The 18,764-nt window shown below is 49.9% G+C and overlaps 1 protein-coding gene across 1 annotated transcript in view; it reads right to left on the bottom strand.

Annotated features, from left to right (window-relative positions):
* Positions 1-1,638: 1,638 nt before the first annotated feature.
* The window catches only part of LOC144769387 (uncharacterized), a 29,943-nt gene continuing 12,817 nt past the window's right edge, over positions 1,639-18,764 (bottom strand). Inside the window, exon 3 of the mRNA XM_078653442.1 lies at positions 1,639-1,677. Coding sequence (XP_078509568.1) covers positions 1,639-1,677 — 39 coding nt within the window. The remainder of the gene's footprint in view (positions 1,678-18,764) is intronic.

Here is an 18,764-nt window from a genome sequence, read left to right as displayed (position 1 = left end):
AAAACGCATCGTGTCAGACCCAGCTACAAGCAAAACACAAATGGAAACTATGTCCACCAGATTCTCCGAAAGAGGTTATCCCAAAGAAATTATTGATGAGGCACTTACAAAGGCATCTGCAATTTCACGTTCCCAAGCTCTTCAAAGCGTCCCAAAGACAACACATACCAGAACGGTAATTGTCAGTAAATACTCTACTTCAAGTCAAACATACAAAAAAATCATCAAGAAGCATTGGCGCATCTTAGCCTCAGAACCTGATTTTGGAGATTTATTCAAAGAAACCCCGATTTTTGCTTACACCCGAGCACAAAACATCAAAGAAACTTTATCTAAAAAAATCTTGGAAGACGCGACATACACTGGCACCCGCCCGTGTCATCATTGCAGTAACTGCAATAACATTATAAAAGGGAACACCATCAATCACCCAATGAAGGGCTTTGACATAAAATTAAAAGTGAACGCCACATGCGACTCGTGCAACCTAATCTACCTGTTGAAATGCCCATGTGGCATGATTTATGTAGGCAAAACATCCAGGAAAATTAAAACCCGCATCACGGAACACAAGTCCAATATCAGAACCAAGAACACCAAATCGAACATTGCTAACCACTTCATCGAAGCGGCCCACAAAATTGCGCAACTGAAGTTTTTAGTCCTAGAGATGGTACCCAAACTGGAAGGTAAAGATCCGAATAAGACACTCCTACAAAAAGAAACATCATGGATTTACAGACTTCAGGCCATGAAGCCGTACGGTCTTAATGACCGCCTCGAATTTAATTGTTATTTATAGTACCCTGTGTGGTACTTATTATACGCATTGCCAATAAGTAGTTCGGACCAACGTATGTTTCCCCGCTGTAACCCTTTTATTAGCACCACTCCCCTATGGTTTAATATTCACTACACCCCACTCCAATATGGCCGCCACGCTAATGCATGATCCCATAGTCCTTCTTTTAACCTACACTTTGTTTGTGTAAGTCAGCTTCACTGCAGCACTCCGGTTGATCCTGCACGAAGGTCGCAGACTCCGCTGCGCCCTAGCCTTCAATATGAACACGCCCGTGTTTATGAGAGACTAATCTCCACAAACGTAAGTTTGCCACCACTTCCTCACATATCCCCATCACACCTTTAAGGCTATACCGCTAACGGTCGCCATTCTGTATTTAGGTTCCTGCATACTGGGACTTCAACTTAATACGTAAGTCCCGTTTCCACACGGGGTACAATTTTTTCCGATTCCGACTTCACTTTTATCTCACATTGAATCACGCAAGATTGACTTAATCGCGCTAACTAACGCACCCCAGTCACATAAACGGGTCATTCCGCGTTCCGCTAAGCGGACTCACACACAGCATGATATTGTTAATCCTTCACTCTCCGTAGCCTTTTCCCACCCTGACCCCTCACAACCCCTGTTTGAGACCCACAAACCGGCATGTATGCTTGCTTGTTAGACACCCTCACCGAGTTCACCACCAGCCCCACACCTGCCTAACACCTCGTAATTGAATTCATATATGCGTTTTTCGCTTAAAACATTGATGTGCCCGTATTTTGCATTCTTTCCACAGCGCTCCTTGAGAAAGGGCGATCCCAGCCCGAAATGCATCGGAGCTCTTATTGATCTATAGAAACTTCATCTGATTGAATGTATTCCTTTGGAAATCCAAAAAAACTTTGAGACATTATCAAATATGAAACTTTTTGTTTATTAAACAATGAATTAACTGTTATACAACATTCGGAGTCGGTTGTTCATTCAACCTTGAACCACCATTAGTGTGCCCAGATAGCAGGGATGCATTTACACGAGAGGTAATGCACATGACCCCATATTCTAATAACTAAGACAACATTAGTTTTGCATGAAATTTGGCAGGCTCTTAGAATACTTAAACACAAGGCAGGAATCCCAGGTTTCATGCAGATCTGAGAAGGGGCATGGGTTAAAAAATAATTTGCTAATAACTTTGGCATGGTTTTACAGATATGCACAATATTTGGAAGACACCATGTTTAGCTTACTTGTGGTATTTAGAGTTTAATGGAAAACCGTCGGGGTGGGCGGGTAACACTTAAAGAAGTGGTAAAAAAAACAGTATTTTCCATAGGAATCTTTACTCTCTGACACACCAAGAAACCTGGAAGAGAGTTATAATCAACTTACCATAAAACTAAAACTTAACTTGGGTCAGAGCTGTTGCTCGGTTTAGGGTAAAGTAGTCTTGAAAATATTAGCATTGCAACAATGTTTCAGTGGGCTTCAAAGGGTTAAAAGTTAGAAATATCTGAGCCATTAGTATGCAGCTTCTCCTCAAACCCAGGTTTACAGACGGTCCATGGACCTACGTTGGAAAATAAAAGTCCCCATTGAACAAGAAGCCTTTAGCTCCTATTGTCTGTTTAAAATCCGCAGGATTAAAGTTTGGTCTGGTGTTCACAAATAAAATACCGTGCCATGCTACAAGCCGGAACCTATGGAAAACCTGCGCTTCGTGTTTGAAGCCCATACACAGTGGGGGGTTGGCACTCTGCGATAGGTAAGCAAATTAGAAAATGAACACTTTTTTCCCTCTAAACCCTGGAATTCTGCCCGTCTTGGCAGATTTGCAAGAAATTCCATTTACCAAGGGTAAGCTACACGTGCCAAGGTTCTGCCGAATTGCATACTGCTCCATAACACAACACAAAAGATATTAGCAAATAAAGGAATTTTTTATCCCTGCTTTAACTTTTCACCCGTTGTTGGATTTGCCGAGAACTTGAGATTCCTGCATTGGGCTCAACTTGCTAACAGTCTATCAAATAACATGCTGATTAATTTAATACTGCTAATGCTGTTTGCAAATGAAACATATTTTGAACCCCTAGTTAACACAGCCCTTCCTTGATGAATTTACATGCAACTCAGTATATCAAGGCTAAGCTAAACATTGTTTTTATACCAATTTTTATTGACACGTGAACAACCCGACATGATACAATAATAATTAGAATGACGTATGTAGACCGCAAATAGCAGGGCAAGTCCACACTCCATTGAGGCAGGGGTGAGCCGTGTGCCTTGCATTCGCCTGGGTAGCTTGGTGTCCACTTTAGCGTGTCTTTTAGACTATTGAAAATTAACTGTACACTAAAAGAAATGAAAACAACACCCCTCTACCCTCCACTCCTAGGAAACTTTCTAGGGCAACAGTTGTAAGGATTATTGCCAAGTAGAAAGAGTGTACGCAAACAGCTTTGCGGTTGAACAAAAGAAGATGGTGACAGGGTATGGGAGTCATCTCTCAGCCAGAGCAGGATATCGCAGAGGGTTGGGCCCCAGTGATCTGCTGTGATCTGTGGACTTTTTGAATTTCTGCGCGCCAGTGTAGGAAGAATTGGGGAGTGGCCGACTTCCACCATACCACTAAGGCTCTATTGGTCAGGAAGAGCGCCAGGTCTGGGAAGTGTGCCGTGGCCCTCCTGGTCTTGGGTGCGGGTATAGTCCCATTAGGCAATGTTGGGCTGTAGTCAGACGCCCCCCACCCATGGGCCTCGCTATGTAGGCAAGAGCCGTGCCCCAAAGTTGTCATAAGGGTCCATAGCACAGAACATATGTACCACACATGCCGGTTCAATTTTATATCTGAGGCATTCAGCGGTGACTGGAGGGTAAATGGTATGGAGCCAGTGTGTGGGGGTGGGTGAGGTAGACCCTGTGAAGAAAAGAAAACTACATATATTTGAGCCGAGGGTTAGGGGGGATTTTGCTAAGGTATTCTAGCACTCTCAGCCAGTCTGAATCATGGAACGGCTGTCTCTGCGAGGCTTCCCACCCAGAGTGTAAGCGTGTGTGTACTGTCATGGTGGTCTGCCTCCGGGAGAGTGTGGGTTGTATAAGCTGTCCAGTCTAGTCTTCGGTGGTGCTATAGCAGGGCAGCATGTGACTTTCTCACCTAGGCCAGCAACCCCTCGGATCCTCCCCGCCTCCAATTTATGGGGGCCCAGACTGGCAGCTAAGTGCCCGACAGGCACCCAACCAGTCTTGATACACACCCCATGGAGCACGGCCTCAAACGCGTCCCACTCCACTAGCGGAGGGAGGTTGAACCTGCATTGTGTACTAAATAGGAGGCAATAGTATCTGAAAGAAACAGGTTAGTTTTAGATTCCTTACCTTAGAATATCCCCAGGCGTCAGACTGGATCCGGAAAGTTTTGCGTAGCAGTACCCCTGCGCGTCGGTAGGTGTTGTCTGCGGCTCCGCGTCCGTCGTCTGCGTCGTTGGCGCCGGGAAGACGTCGTCGGAGTACTTAGATGCCGCCCACGCGCACTGACGTCAGTTTTTCTTTTTTCCACGCCAGCAAGCGCAGGTCCGGAAAAAGCAGTACTTCTTAGTCAATTTTTGACTAACTTTTTCGATCCTTTTTGGCTCCTTTTTCGAGTCGGTAGACTCTCGGTGCCGATAGGGATGCCAGAGCTCAGACCCTGTGCCGATTGTAACCGCCTGATGTCGGTTACCGACCCCCACCGTCGGTGCCTTTATTGCCTTGGGGCCGACCACGATGACAAGTCGTGCTGCGACTGCCGGGCCTTGACGTAGAAGGCTAGGCGGGAGTGGTCCCGTAAGTGCCTCGAGCTCCGGCAGTCGGCCCCGCGCCGTTCACGGTCCCGGTCGAGGAGGAGGTTGAAGGACCGGTCGCAGGGCCACAGTCATCACAGCTCAGCGAGTTGACACCATTCGTCGGGCTCCAAGTCCTCAGGTAAGAGGCACAAGAAGTCGAAGAGACGACATTGCTCTTCCGACTCCCCCCAACGCTCGCGCGATGCGGCCGGGGGTTCGGGCAACACCGCCCATGCGGCTCCGCCGGAGGCGCAGGGGCCGCGGTCAGCTCCATACCCGCCGGTCCCTGGGCTGAACGCGACGCCGGAGGAGATCGATGCCTTCCTCATGGCCATTAGGTCGATCTCTCCTCCGTCGGGTCTCGCTGTGGTGCCTTCGGCCCCGTCAGATCCGGCGGCGGACCAGCATCGCTCGACGCCGCATTCAACGCTGAGAGAAGAGCAATTCTTCTACGATCCGGCCCCATCCTTTGCACCTGAATATGAGGAGATGGGAGGCGAGGAGGATTGGGAGGGGTCTGAGGACCCTCTGGCACAGCAGTGCCAGTCATATCAGGACTGGGCAGTTGAGCTAGGGGAGGCCAGTGGTCTGGAGACTTCGCCCGACACCTGATTTATCTCCCCTCCTACCGTGGCTATGGAGGAGGGGGCTGCTTACAGCGTGGTGTTGACGAGGGCAGCCAAGGCCTTGTCTCTTGAGCTCTCCGTCGCGGCCATGAGGACTAACCTCCTCACCGAGGCCCTCAAACCGCAGGCATGCTCTTCAGAGCCTCTACTGCCGTTTAATGATGCCCTTACTGATGTTCTGTTGGGCACCTGGTCCAAGCCCGCTACAGGCCCCCCTGTAGATCGGAACGTGGTCAGACGCCACTGCCCGGCCCCGGGCGACCCAGCTTCCTGTCCACCCACCCCACCCCGAGAGCCTGGTTATCCAGGCCTCTAACTCCCAGACCGCATTCCCGACTGCCCCTCCTGATCGGGAATCCAAAAGGTATGACCAATTTGGTAAGAAGCTGTTCTCACTTAGTTTGGGGTTGCGGTCGGTCAACACCGCTTGCCTTTTGGGCCGTTACACCCACTCTCTGTGGGACACGGTTGCAGACGTGCTGCCAGACTGCCCAGAGGAGGCCCGGGCAAAACTCGCTCAAGCCCTTGCGGAAAGGCGAGATGCAGCACGGTACTCTATTCGATGTGGGCTGGATACCACGGACTCGCTAGGCCGGGCGATTTCCACGACGGTGGCGGTTCGCCGCCACACCTGGCTAAGGTCCACCAACTTCTCGGCTGATGTCCAGAACACACTCATGGACTTGCCGTTTGATGGCCGTCGCCTTTTTGGCGACAAGGCAGACAGTGCGCTTGAGCATTTCAAGGACTCCAGGGCTACGGCCAAGTCCTTGGGCCTGTCGGGCTAGCACCAGCAAACTTCTGCCTTTCGCTCCTTTTGTGGCCAAGGAAGGTACGCCCCCTCACGTCCTACCATCCAGCCCGGCGGCATACGTGGTAACCGCCGTGGCGGTGCCAGGGGACAGAAGCGAGGCCAGTCCACATCCACCCCCGCAGCATCCGCCTCAAAGCCTTCCTAGTCCGAGCTTTCAGGCCCATTTGACGCCAGTGGGGGGCAGGGTTCGCCATCACCTCCTCCACTTGCGCACAATCACATCGGACAGGTGGGTGCTGCAAATTGTCTGAAGGGGCTACTCCCTCCCCTTCGAGGCGACCCCTCCAGCCATGCCACAGCAGTATCACCGTGTGTCGGGGGATCACTTGCATCTTCTGCAAGAGGAAGTTATGGCCCTCTTGGCCAAGGGGGCCATCAAGCAGGTTCCTGGGCCAGAAGTAGGGTGTGGTTGTTACTCCCACTACTTTCTGGCTCCCAAGAAGGGCAAAAGGGGGCCTGCGCCCTATCTTGGACCTGCGGAACTTCAACGGCTTCCTCCAGAAGGAGAAGTTCAAAATGCTGACTTTGGCTCAGGTCTTAGCTACCCTAGACCCCGGAGACTGGATGGTAGAGTTGGACTTGCAGGACGCATATTTTTACATCCCCGTCCTGCCGGCCCACCGGCGTTACCTGCGGTTCACGGTAGGCCAAGAGCACTTTCAGTTTACCGTGCTCCCCTTCGGCCTTGCCAGCGCCCCGTGGGTGTTCACAAAAGTGAGGGCGGTGGTCGCAGCTCATCTGCGCAGATTAGGGGTTTCAGTCTTCCCCTATCTCGACGACTGGTGGTTGAAGGCGGGCTCGCCACAGACAGTCGTCAGCCACCTCCAGACTATGGCCAACCTCCTGCACCTGCTGGGGTTCTCCATTAATGTGCCGAAGTCACACCTGTGTCCCTCTCAGAAGCTCCTCTTCATCGGAGCGGTTTTGAATTCAGCGCAGTTTCGGGTTTATCCTCCCGAACAGCGAGTTCTGGATATTCAGGCTCTGATTACGATCTTTCAGCCTTTATCCCAAGTCTCGGTCAGGTCGACCCTGCGGCTTCTGGGGCTGATGGCCTCCTGCATCCTTCTGGTGCATCACGCCATGCGGATGCGGGCTCTGCAGTGGGACCTGAAGTTTCAGTGGGCCCAGCATCAGGGCAACCTGTCCGACCACTTCCTGATCTCGGAGGGCACTGCGAGACAGTTGCAGAGGTGGCTCACGGACCGTGATTGGGTCAGCGGTAGATCTCTCTCCCTACCCCAACCAGAGCACGTAGTGGTCACGGATGCATCCCTCTTGGGATGGGGGGCCACATGGGAGAGAGGGAGATCAGAGGCCTCTGGTCTCCGGTGGAGTCTCTGCTCCATATCAACCTTCTGGTGCTGCGGGAGATCCGGCTTACACTGAAAGCCTTCCTTCCCTTTGTCAGGGGATGTATAGTGCAGGTGTTCACGGACAACACCACCACCATGTGGTACTGCAACAAACAGGGCGGGGTGGGGTAGTGGACCCTTTGTCAGGAGGCTCTGCACCTCTGGCAATGGCGGGATCACCAGGGCTTGTCCCTGGTGGTTCAACACCTGGCAGGTTCCCTGAACGCCAGGGCGGAGAAACTCAGCCATCGGTGCATGATGGCTTACAAATGGCGTATCAACTCGGTCGTGGGGCAAGGTCTCTTTCAGCAGTGGGGAGAGCCTTGGTTATATCTATTCGCCACAGAAAAGAGCGCACAATGTCCTCAGTTCTGCGCATTGGAATTTCCAAGGCGGCACTCGCTCGGAGACGCTTTTCGTCTCGAGTGAGGCTGCGGTCTGTTGTACGCCTTTCTGCCTATACCACTTTTGCCCAGAGTGCTGAAGAAGATCAGGCACGACCGGGCCCAAGTCATCCTTGTGGCTCTGGACTGGGCACGATGATACTGGTATCCTCAGCTACTCAGCACGTCAGTCGATCCCCCGATTCGTCTGCCCCTTCAGGAGGACCTTCTGTTGTAGCAGCAGGGGACAGTCCTCCACCCGAACCTGTCCAGTCGTCACCTCCATGCATGGAGATTGAGCGGCGACAGTTGAGGCCATTTGACTTGCCTCCTGAAGTCTGTGATGTCATTCTGGCAGCCAGGCGTCCCTCCACAAAATCGGTATACGCCTGCAGGTGGAACAAATTTGTGGCATGGTGAACAGCAAAGGCTGTGGATCCCCTTTCTGCCCTCCTTTCAGAGGTTCTCCTCTTTCTTCTTTCTCTTGCTCAGCAGGGCTCTGCTCTGGGCACTATCAAAGGCTACCTCTCTGCCATTTCAGCTTTCTTAAGGCTCCCTGATCAGCCTTCTCTTTTTAAGTCCCCTGTTGTAAATAGATTCTTGAAGGGCATCACTCACATGTTTCCTCCTGTTCCTTTCCTGATGCCTCAGGGGGACTTGAACCTTGTTCCGACTTATTTGATGTGTGCTCCCTTCGAGACACTTAACAATTTACCTCTTCGTCTTCTTACTCTTAAGACTGCATTCCTGGTTGCCATCACCTCTGCCAGGAGAGTGAGTGAGCTCCAGGCTCTATCTTCTAAGCCTCCTTTTCTTTCTGTCCATCTGGACAAAGTTGTTTTAAGAACGCGTTCTTCTTTCCTGCCCAAGGTGGTTACAGCCTTTCACATCGGGCAGTCCATCACCTTGCCCACCTTCTTTCCGCCTCCGCATCCCTCGAAAGAGGAAGAGAGGCTCCACCGTCTGTACCCAAAACATGCGCTCTCATTCTATCTGGACCACACACGCCAGTTTCGGGTGGACGACCAGCTCTTTGTTGGTTACGTGGGCGCTAAGAAGGGAAGGGCGTTGCACAAATGAACCATTTCTCGATGGGTAGTTTTGTGCATAAAGGCATGTTATTCACTGGCTAAAAAGGAGCCTCCTGTGGGGCTGCGTGCCCATTCCACTCGAGCCACAGCGGCTACTACTGTCCTGGGTTGGGGAGTCCCCTTGCAGGACATCTGTCAGGCAGCTACGTGGGCCTTGCTGCACACTTTCGCTAGACACTACTGCCAGGACAGCCAAGTCCAGAGAGATGGCTTTTTCGGCCGTTCTGTTCTCCAGGACTTTCTGGTGTGATCATTGGTTCGCAGACCCACCACTGGGGTTGGTATTGCTGGGGTATCTATTCTAAGGTAAGGAATCTAACACTAACCTGTTTCTTTCAGATGCACAACCGCCCCACCCATCCTCCCCGTTCTGCGAACCGATATCTAGGGTTAAGGTTCTCCCCTTTGAGGGCCCTAGTTTCATGGCACCAGTGTCAGTTTTCATGGCTCTGCATTTCTGGCACGGAAAGGCTGTGTATAAGAACTGATGTCAGCGCTCGAGGGCAGCGTCTAAGTACTCCGACGTCATCCCGGCGCCAACGACGGACGCGGAACCGCAGACGATGCCTACCGACGCGCAGGGGTACTGCTACACAAAACTTTCCGGATCCAGTCTGATGCCTGGGGATATTCTAAGGTAAGGAATCTCACACTAACTACTGTTTCTTACAGGTATATTGTTACCAAAGGTAAGTAACTTGTGCTTCATGGATGGTGGATTTAAATATTGAGTCTTCTAACAAGTGAGGTTGCAGCCTCAATGTGGGGACGGGGCTAGGCACTTCTACATAACTGGATTTATGATCAGAGGAGGTCTTGCTGCGGTAAGTCATATTTGTGATGTTTGTAGCAATGTCCATGAGGCAGAGTATATTATCGAGGTGAGCATGCAGGCATTGGGGGGAGGGATGAATACTCTCTGTCGAGTCGGTGATGTGCCCACCAGACATCCGAGGGAGTACAATGGGTCAGCCATTTGGATAGCGCCACACCAATGAGAGTAACCGGGGCATCCAGGAGGGGGATGGGACTGGTCAAGGGCAGTATTCATCACACAGTTGAAGTCTCCAACCAGAGTCAACCCATGGCGCTAGGTATGAGGAGAGGAAAGCAAGGTACTGGGGTTTATATAAGTGAGTTTACTTGAGGAATACTATATGTCCTGCAGTGTGTCTAATTTGTGAATAGAGATTATATCTTTTGGCCGCAATGCCCAGGCCCCTGCCATTCATTACATGTCTGGAGCCTGTAGGTCTCAGTCTGTGTTCATGGCGTTGTCCCTCTATCAGGCATGTTCACTCATTAGGGAAGGTGGCAGAACCACTTCGGTATCCTTGGCTGTGACAGCATGGATAGTAAACTCCAGGCGTTTCCAACAATGGAACCATAACTTCGAGTTAACTCCAAACCAAACGGGACAGAGGCCAAAACACACTAATGAGAGCACAGGGCCACCAATTGAAGATTGCCAGAGAGGTGAGGCAAGGCCGACGAGGGGCCCTCACTAAGAGTGACTGTTGGGGGGTAAAAAGAAGGAGAAAATGAGAGTCCACTTCCTAGGGTGGATATGCTTCTTATAATAAAAGGGACAAACATTTTCAGGCCTGGGCATCGCTAGGACGTCCGGCTCCAGGTGCATCTAGTCAAGTTCATCAGCTGTCTGCAGAGTAACCTGTTGACCCTCTGGATGTAAAGACTAGAGTCCAAAAGAAAGTCTGAGGAATCACCCCCATGTGCGGAGGCGGGGCTGAGTGATGTTATCCGCCATCACTTGCAGCCGTGAGGGAAAGAGGAGGGCATATTGGAGGTCGAGCTTGCGCAGTGCACTCTTGGCCTCCCTTTAGGATGTTCTGGAGTTTTGGACTGCTAAAGTAAAATCTGGGAAAAGCATCACTCTTGAGGAGCTTACCATAATGGGTTCCACTTTTCGAGACTGACGGAGGCTGCAGCCTCGATCCCTGTAGTTGAGAATCCTGGCAACCATCAGGCGGCGCCCCCCCTTCATATGCCGGGGCCCGGGCCAGGAACCTGCTTATCCACTCTACTTCATACATAGTTGGGTCAATCAGCCCCCAAAGCCAAGATTCTACATAGATCATAGCATCTCAGCCCTCCACTCCTTCTGAAAGTCCCACAAGACGAATGTTGTTACGGCAGGATTAGCCTTCAGCGTCTTCAGCTGGTATTCCAGGAGCTGCACACATTCCATCAGGCGGGCGAGTTGGGTCGAATTGTCATCCGAATTTAGGGTAGTGTCTTGAAGGCGGAAATATGTTGGAGGAGCTTGTCCCATAGTTTACGTTGATCTTCTCAAAGAACCCCTGGATTAAGTGGTAAGGTGTTGATTTTGTGCTCCATTGTGGAATGGGAGTAATGGATCTCGGCAGTATCAGATCAAGCTTAATGGGCGTGGAGCTGGAGGAAGAGGCAGCAGATGTAGGGGTCAGTAAAGTCTTGGGGGAGTCCTCCATCGCCATGATCTCCATGGCCGTACGGTGCTGCGTCCCGTCATGTGACGGCTTGGTCCGACAGATTGTGAATGGCACATCACAGGTGCAGACTCCTTTTTCGTGCAGCTCTCCTCACCTATGTTCATCTCAAGGGCAGCTAGGAGGCCCACCATGCACCCCCCAGCACGGTCAGCACAAGAAGCCCCTGATCCGGATCCTCCCCTTGTCTGGGGCTCTGTCTGGGTCGTCGGAAGCCACTGCCGGACAGGGCCAGATGGAAAGGTCTATTGTCCGCTCAAGGCTCCTGTTGGGTCACTGCATGTCTTGGGGCCAGAACTTTGTCTCCACTGAAGGCAGCGCTCCCCCACACTCATGCCGCCCAAGATGTAGATATGCTGCCTGCCAGGCGGGCCTCAGGCCGGGCCGGCATGAGCAGCCTCTGGTCCCAGCACCACACTCCATTATCTGGGGTCCCTGTATGAGTCAATCAGGGCTGCCGCTGGTTGGGATCAAAGAAGGGACTACAATCCACTCGGCCCCCCTATGCAGTCAACAAATGTCTCTGTGCTGATGTTCAGGCTTCTTCGGAAGCCCAAGGAAGGTCCCCCATGTGAGTGCCCCTCTGCAGTTCTCCCCGCCAGCTCTGATGGACCTTACGTGGCATGACCCAGCTGTGGAGGCCCTCCAGCATGCCACTGTGTAGGGCCCCAGCCACAGTAGCCAAGGAGGAAGGGAGGGACCTCCCTCCACCGCGCTGCAACTTCAGGGCCTCGTGCAAGGCCACTCACTGACATGTGGCTTGGGCCCCAGCCCCTGTTCCGCAGGCAGTCCTGCCACCCCTAACAGCCTTCAGCCCTTCAATCTGGTGCAGCGAGGGAGAGGAGCAGGCTCAGTATCACCCAGTTTCAACAGCGCCCAGAAGGCCGGGGGTCACGCCCGGCTGCCACAGCCATCCCAGTCTCCCGACCCAATGAGGGCAGATCTCCTTCTTTGGGTCTCTCTGTACACGGCATCTGCCCCGGGGTTCAAGGTGGCAGGCACTGGGAAAGGTTGATGATGCAGTCCCCCTGGGTGTGTCTGGTCTATCCTGGCCCCAGGTAGGGGCCGGTTCCAGACAGAAGTTTGTTTTTCCCTAGGCCGGCAGCAGAGCTCTCCTAAGGTGCTTCAACCATCCTGCACGGCTCGCAATGCCCTCCCCAAGACTAAGCCAAACACAAGGACTTGACAAATTTCATGCAGTTCTGTCATAAGGCGCCAAAGTTATTAGCATGATCTGCTTCAAACTTGGCATACCAAGGAGAAAATAAACATGCTAAAGGATTGCCAAGTTTTACTCTGAATCGTGAAACGGTTTCTCAGTTATTATTAAATTAACCTTTTTTGTTCCCCTCTCCCCCCTGGAAATGTCCCCGCTGATGAATCAGCACAAATTTGAAAACATATTAGTGAGCTGAGCCTGCTAAATGTCTGCCACATTTTGTACAGATTCGTCAAATGGTATAATCTTGTAAGCTAGAAAAGGGGGGATTCAAAAGTGGAATTTACCATTTTAATTCCCCCAGGACAGTTTGCTATCGATATAGAAAAACTGTTGAATGGAATTAAACCAAATTTAGCATGAAGTTAGAACTTTACTCAGAGAGGGGACTTTTTTATTTGGTGTAAACACGCCCTCTAGTTTGAGAAATTAGCATTTTAAAAGGTGCCATGTGAGATTAACCTTGAGAAAAAGTTAGACATCCGGACCGTTAATTTGTGGAGGATCCACTGTACCAGTACTGTGGATCCTCCACAAATCTAAAATTGAGAAAATACTCAGGAGCTTTTTCTTCTGTCTACCATTTTGGTACAACAAATCCAAAGAAGGATCCGTAGTACCGGAGAGATCTGATTGGCTGGCCACAACATCGGGAGAAAATGTTGCAGCCACCATTACAGAGCTCGGGAACTTGCTCTGAGTCCAGAAGAAAATTGAGAAACTGTCCACAAAGTGGCAGGGTAAGCATAACCTGGCATATGTGGGCGGTGGGGTATTATTTTGTTGCTAGATTTGTGGTACTACAGCGGAACCCATTGAGGCCCCTATGTGCTCCACAAAAACTACTGCAGTACTGCTGGAGCAAGCTTCACTGCCATGGTGTTGCGGTTCTATGCAAGCTTCCATACCATAGTACTGGATCCGTCGACCCAGTTCTTGTACCACGGATATAGCACCAATGAAGGAAGCTTGCTCTAAGATCTGTAGATCCCAAAAAATGCAAAAGCCGTATTTGTTTTATTCAGCCTTGAGCAGCGGGGTTTGGCTGCCTGCAGAGCATGGTCTGTGCAGAGGCCAGACCCTCAGGCCAACCTCCACTGCAGCCAAATGCCTTGCACAGCAGGGGTGGGCATAAGGCATAGCCAGAGGTTATCCCCTGTGGTCAACCATTGATGCGCATAGCCAAAGGCTGTATACAGCAGGTGTTAGCAGCATGTGGAGTTTTGGGAGCAAGGCATTACAGGAGGCCAGGCCCTGCCACCAATAACCACTGCATACAGCCAATAACCATATACAGCAAGAATTTACCACATTTGGAGGTTTGGGAAAAGGGCCTGGTTGGAGGCCAGGCCCTGCCGCCAATCTTCAGTGCCAACGACTGAAGGCCATCCACAGTGGAGGAGGCCCTGCTGCCAATCTTCAGTGTCAATGACTGAAGGCCATCCACAGTGGAGGCTGGGCGCACCACTAACAGACATGAGGTGTAAAATAAATTCACCTTAAAATATAATCAGAAAAATAGACCCCACGACCAATCCACACTGTGCATGTTATTTTGCTGTGTGCAGTGGCGTGGGGGTTCAGAGCCTGGCCTTTTGCCTGACCAGGCCCTACAGCCAAATGCCTGCAAGCTGCCAATCACTACTGCACCTAGCCTTTTGCTGTACACAATCAGGTTTAGCTGCACAGCCTGTCCTACAACCAGGTACTGTGCCCAACCCTCCATGGGCCGTCAACCCCTAAGACATGCTACCCTTTAGCCAAGCACCGCAAGGGTTGGCCAGAGGACCTGGCTTAGCCAAACCTTCAATGGTGACCAACCCCTACTGTCCTACTATGTACAGCCTTTGGCCATGTGCTGTAGTGTAGTTCCTATATTCCCAATAGGCTCTGCGCATTGGAATAATATACCCTGTAGATTTGACGTAGGACTTATATCTACTAGGTCTCTATCGAATATATTAGACTTAATTGTGAGTGCCAGCTAGCTCAGAGGTCACTAGAAACTTTCTCAAGTTCACAAGAAGGGATTTAGTTTCTGACAACCGCATAAACATGACAACTTTGTTTCCCCATGATAAAACTGATCTTCAGAGTCGTGGAAAGAATAGATAGATATTTCACTCAGTCAATTGTGCATGCTTCGTTTCATCAGAGGTGCAGCGAAATAGAGAGACGGGCGTTCTCAATAAAAGTATTTATTGAACAGTCTTCTTTCTCAAGCATAAGAAATGAACTGTTACAATCGTAAGACTGGTTGCAAAATATAATGCATACAGTAAAAAGAGTAGAATAAAATAATACTGTAAGAGCATTGTATGGTTCCTAAACCATAGATAAATACATACATAAATAACAATGGCTAAAAAGTACTCAACTGGTGCTTCTAAAATATGCCTATCCCGATGTACCTAAACTAAGCTTAGTATGAGGGAAGAAGTAAGTGAGGTGTAGCATAAATTTAGTAATCTTTACCAATAATCTCTCCAAGATTTCTCTTAGGGTCTAATTAGCTCCGTACCTTGATTTGGAATGAAGGTCAGGCTCACGACTCGATTTCCCAACAACCCTCAAGGGTAGCTTGGAAACACTGGAGCTGGATTTCTCGGCAGGAGAAAAGACAGCGTCTCTCTCAGTGCGTCTACTGGAGGGTCGGCTTCCTTCGGCACTTGCAGTAGCAGGGCGTGTCGGGCAAGTAGATAGTCGAACTGCTCCAAACCACTGTGTGTTTGCTATGGCAAGTGTGGGCATATTTATACCTTGAAGCTACCGAGTTTGACGTAAAGGTGGACTGAATAACGTCATCAAGGAGTCTCAATTCTTTGAAAACTCCATGAGTTCTTGGACAAGTCAGTTTTCGAGCAAGGGAAATCCCTAGCTGCTGAAGCTGAGTTTTCCAAGAAATCGTTGTAGATTTTCAGAACTAGTGGAAATAGCCCTGCCGTATTTGGACTGCATGAGCTATGTCTAAATATGGTTATGATTCTTATGCCTATATAAGGATATGGTGATTTATACCTATATAAGGGCATGAATCGGGAAAATTACAATAGGGTCCTAAAATGTTATACAACAGTGCTAAGGGGTGGGCCGCAGGGTCTGACCTATGCAATACCCGCTGTGCACAACCTTCGGTTGTGTGCAGTTCTGGTTGGTCACAGGGCCTGCCCTTCTGCCAGGACCTGCATTGGAATGTTTGTGAGTGGCCAATCTGTGCTGCACATGTCCTTCAGCCCTGCACAGCAGGTAAGTTGAAGAGCTTCACCAATGGGCCAACCCTTAGCCAGCTAACCCCTGTTGTACATGGTCTTTTGATGTGTACAGCAGGGTTTGTCCACAGGTACTGGCCATAAGCCAAGTCTTGCAGAAGCCCGTTCTTAAGGGAGGAGAGGCTAAGCCCCCCACCACCACCTTTTGGCCGACATGAAGAGTGTCTGTCAGGCTGAGCAAAGATCAGCCTGACAGATATTCTTAATGTTCAAGTCAGGCAGCCAGGTGCTAGACATGCTCTAAATGCGCAGACGCCTGACTTCCTGAGCTGAACTTTGCCAGGCTGAAGATGTCACAGCGCTATGGGCGTGACCTCTTAAGCCTGGGAAGGTGCTTTGAAGACCTCCCGCTCATGACGAGGAGGAGCGTCAGTGATAGCCTCAGACACGGGCGCTTCAGTGTTAAGCCCTGCAGTGCTCAGGGCCAAGTATGTATAATTGACACCTCTCACAGAGGAGGGTGGAGTCACCAAGTCTGTGACAACATCCCACTTTGTGATGAGGTAGAGACTTCCGCCTGCTCGTTGGCTGATCGAAGGTCAGCCAATGAGAGGAGGTGGCAGTCTGTCCCAATCTTGCAGGAACCTCGAGGCCTAGATCTCTGATGGTGCTGGTAAGTTATTTTTAGGTCGCGCCTGGGCAGCGCATGCGCTGCTCTGCAAGGCATGTGGTATTCATGTATGGAGATGAAGCTCCGCTCCCTCTCCACTCATATTTTTCATTGGTTTGTGTCATTGTCTGTTGTAAACTGTGGCTTTTTTTAATTTTTATTTTTTAAAGTTTTTATTGAAAAGAAACAGACATACAGATAAACAAACCAAACCTCACAAGGCAGAGACATAATAATACATTGTCATGGGACCGTGCAGGCAAAGCTCAAAGGCTAGATGAATACAATGCAATCAGATAGAACGGGGGTAGGGGCGGACAAGGAAACAAGCGGAACCATTAACCATAGATGACGAGTGAATGCCAATTAGGGGGACGAAAACACATCAATGGTCACATCCTGTGGGGGGGTACATATATTACCACGATAAGCATTCCACTAGGACCAGATTCTACCCCATTTCCTGGGCCGTCCCCGGGAAAGGTACACAGTCTTCTCCCGGAACATGCACCAGTCCATGTTTTCTTTCCACTTGGATAGGGTAGGTGGTCCATGTGAACCCCAGAGCTGGTCAATGTCCCTCTTCGCGACCATATTTCCAAGGGTCGCCCATATAATCTGTGCTGAGCTGTAGTCATTAGGCTCCCAAACATTCAACAAACAACGCCTGGCCTCGGGCAGCAGGGACACACCCGTGACACTTTTCATGACATCATGCACTCGGGACCAGAACCTGACCATCTCCGGGCATTCCCACAATATGTGGAGAAAGGAACCAGACATCCCACAGCCACGCTTACATAACCCATCCAAGGAAAAACCCATTCGAACCAGACAAGGCCCAGTGACATACACTCGATGGAGAATCTGAAGTTGGATGAACCTCAAGCGAGCAGGAATGGTGACCTCCCTGGGCGAGGACAAAGCAGATTGCCAGTCCTCATCGTCCAATTCAAGTCCGTCTGCACACCACGCAGCCCGGAGGCGGACCAGGAAGTCAGCTCTGTTATTGATGAGTTTCTTATAAATCAAGGAGATCGTGCTGTCGGGCACATGGCCATCCAAAATGCGGTCTCCAGAGGGGAAGACTCAGGAATATCAGCACCCGCAGCAAACACAGACAACAGAGCGTGACGGATCTGGGCGTACCTAAAGAATTCATTGTCACTAAGCTCATACTCCACTCGCAGCACATCAAAGAACTTGACAGTACCCTTCGACCACAAATCGCCCACTCTGCTGATACCAATCATGCCCCATTTATCAAAGCCTTTCGTTTTCCACAGATGGCCCAAGCATTCCGAATCGATAATTGAAAAAGCTTTATTCGAGTTATGCACTCATAAAAGCACACACATATAAAATTGCACATTTGAACAACACTACACATACATTAACACTAGATTTCTAATTAAAATACACAGTATAAACACATAAAATATTCACCAAAAAGTTAATATAAGCTTTCTCATAGGGTACATGAGCTAAATGCAAAGTAAAAAGCCGAATCGCCCACAATGTGGATCAAAACCAAAATTGAACAATCAAAACTTGTTACGTACATTTAGCAACATATTATAGCTAAAAATCATAGTTATCTCACACAAATACTTAGCATTGCTATTCATACGAGCATATAGGCAAGAAAACAAAATAACAAGATTCAAAACCTATTCAGGGATAGGAACCTCCGCCTTATGGACCAGGCCCACCCCAGGTATTTTGCCGTTCCTATTACTATAGGCAATTCGGTTGAGGAACAAATAATTCTCAGCCCCTCAACACCACTAAAGACACCAAGGTTCCTACAAACAGGTGCCAGCCACATTTTCCTTGGATTTACATAAGCCTCACACAGGAATAGAAAATGTGCTATACTTTCATTGGGGGCGCCACATGTCGGGCAACAAGAACTACTATTAGATCCCCAGTTAGACATCAATGACCTCAAGGGGAGTGAACCTGCCCTTAGCTGGAAAAATAATTTCCTGTCTAGTGGTACAGTTAAAGTGTCCCAATACAATTCTAGTACAGGTCTTGTTTTAATTTCCATAAACCTACCCGCCATAGATTCTGGGGTCGCATTCCTCCACAACTTCTGGTCAATGTGATCCCAATATATAGCTTTTATAGTTGTTTTACTAGGGAATACTTCCCCAGAGGGATTTTCCCACAGTTTGGATAGACCAAGCTCGGCAAGAACGTTCCTGAGCTTTTTTAGCCATGCAATTTTATGGAAAACATCAGATTTAGCTAGGGCAGAAAACCCCTCGGCATAGTGT

The sequence above is a fragment of the Lissotriton helveticus genome, chromosome 7, assembly GCF_964261635.1.
Source record: "Lissotriton helveticus chromosome 7, aLisHel1.1, whole genome shotgun sequence".
Classification (NCBI taxonomy): domain Eukaryota; kingdom Metazoa; phylum Chordata; class Amphibia; order Caudata; family Salamandridae; genus Lissotriton; species Lissotriton helveticus.
Note: the sequence above shows the minus strand (reverse complement) of the source record. Positions and strands in the feature narration are given on the sequence as shown.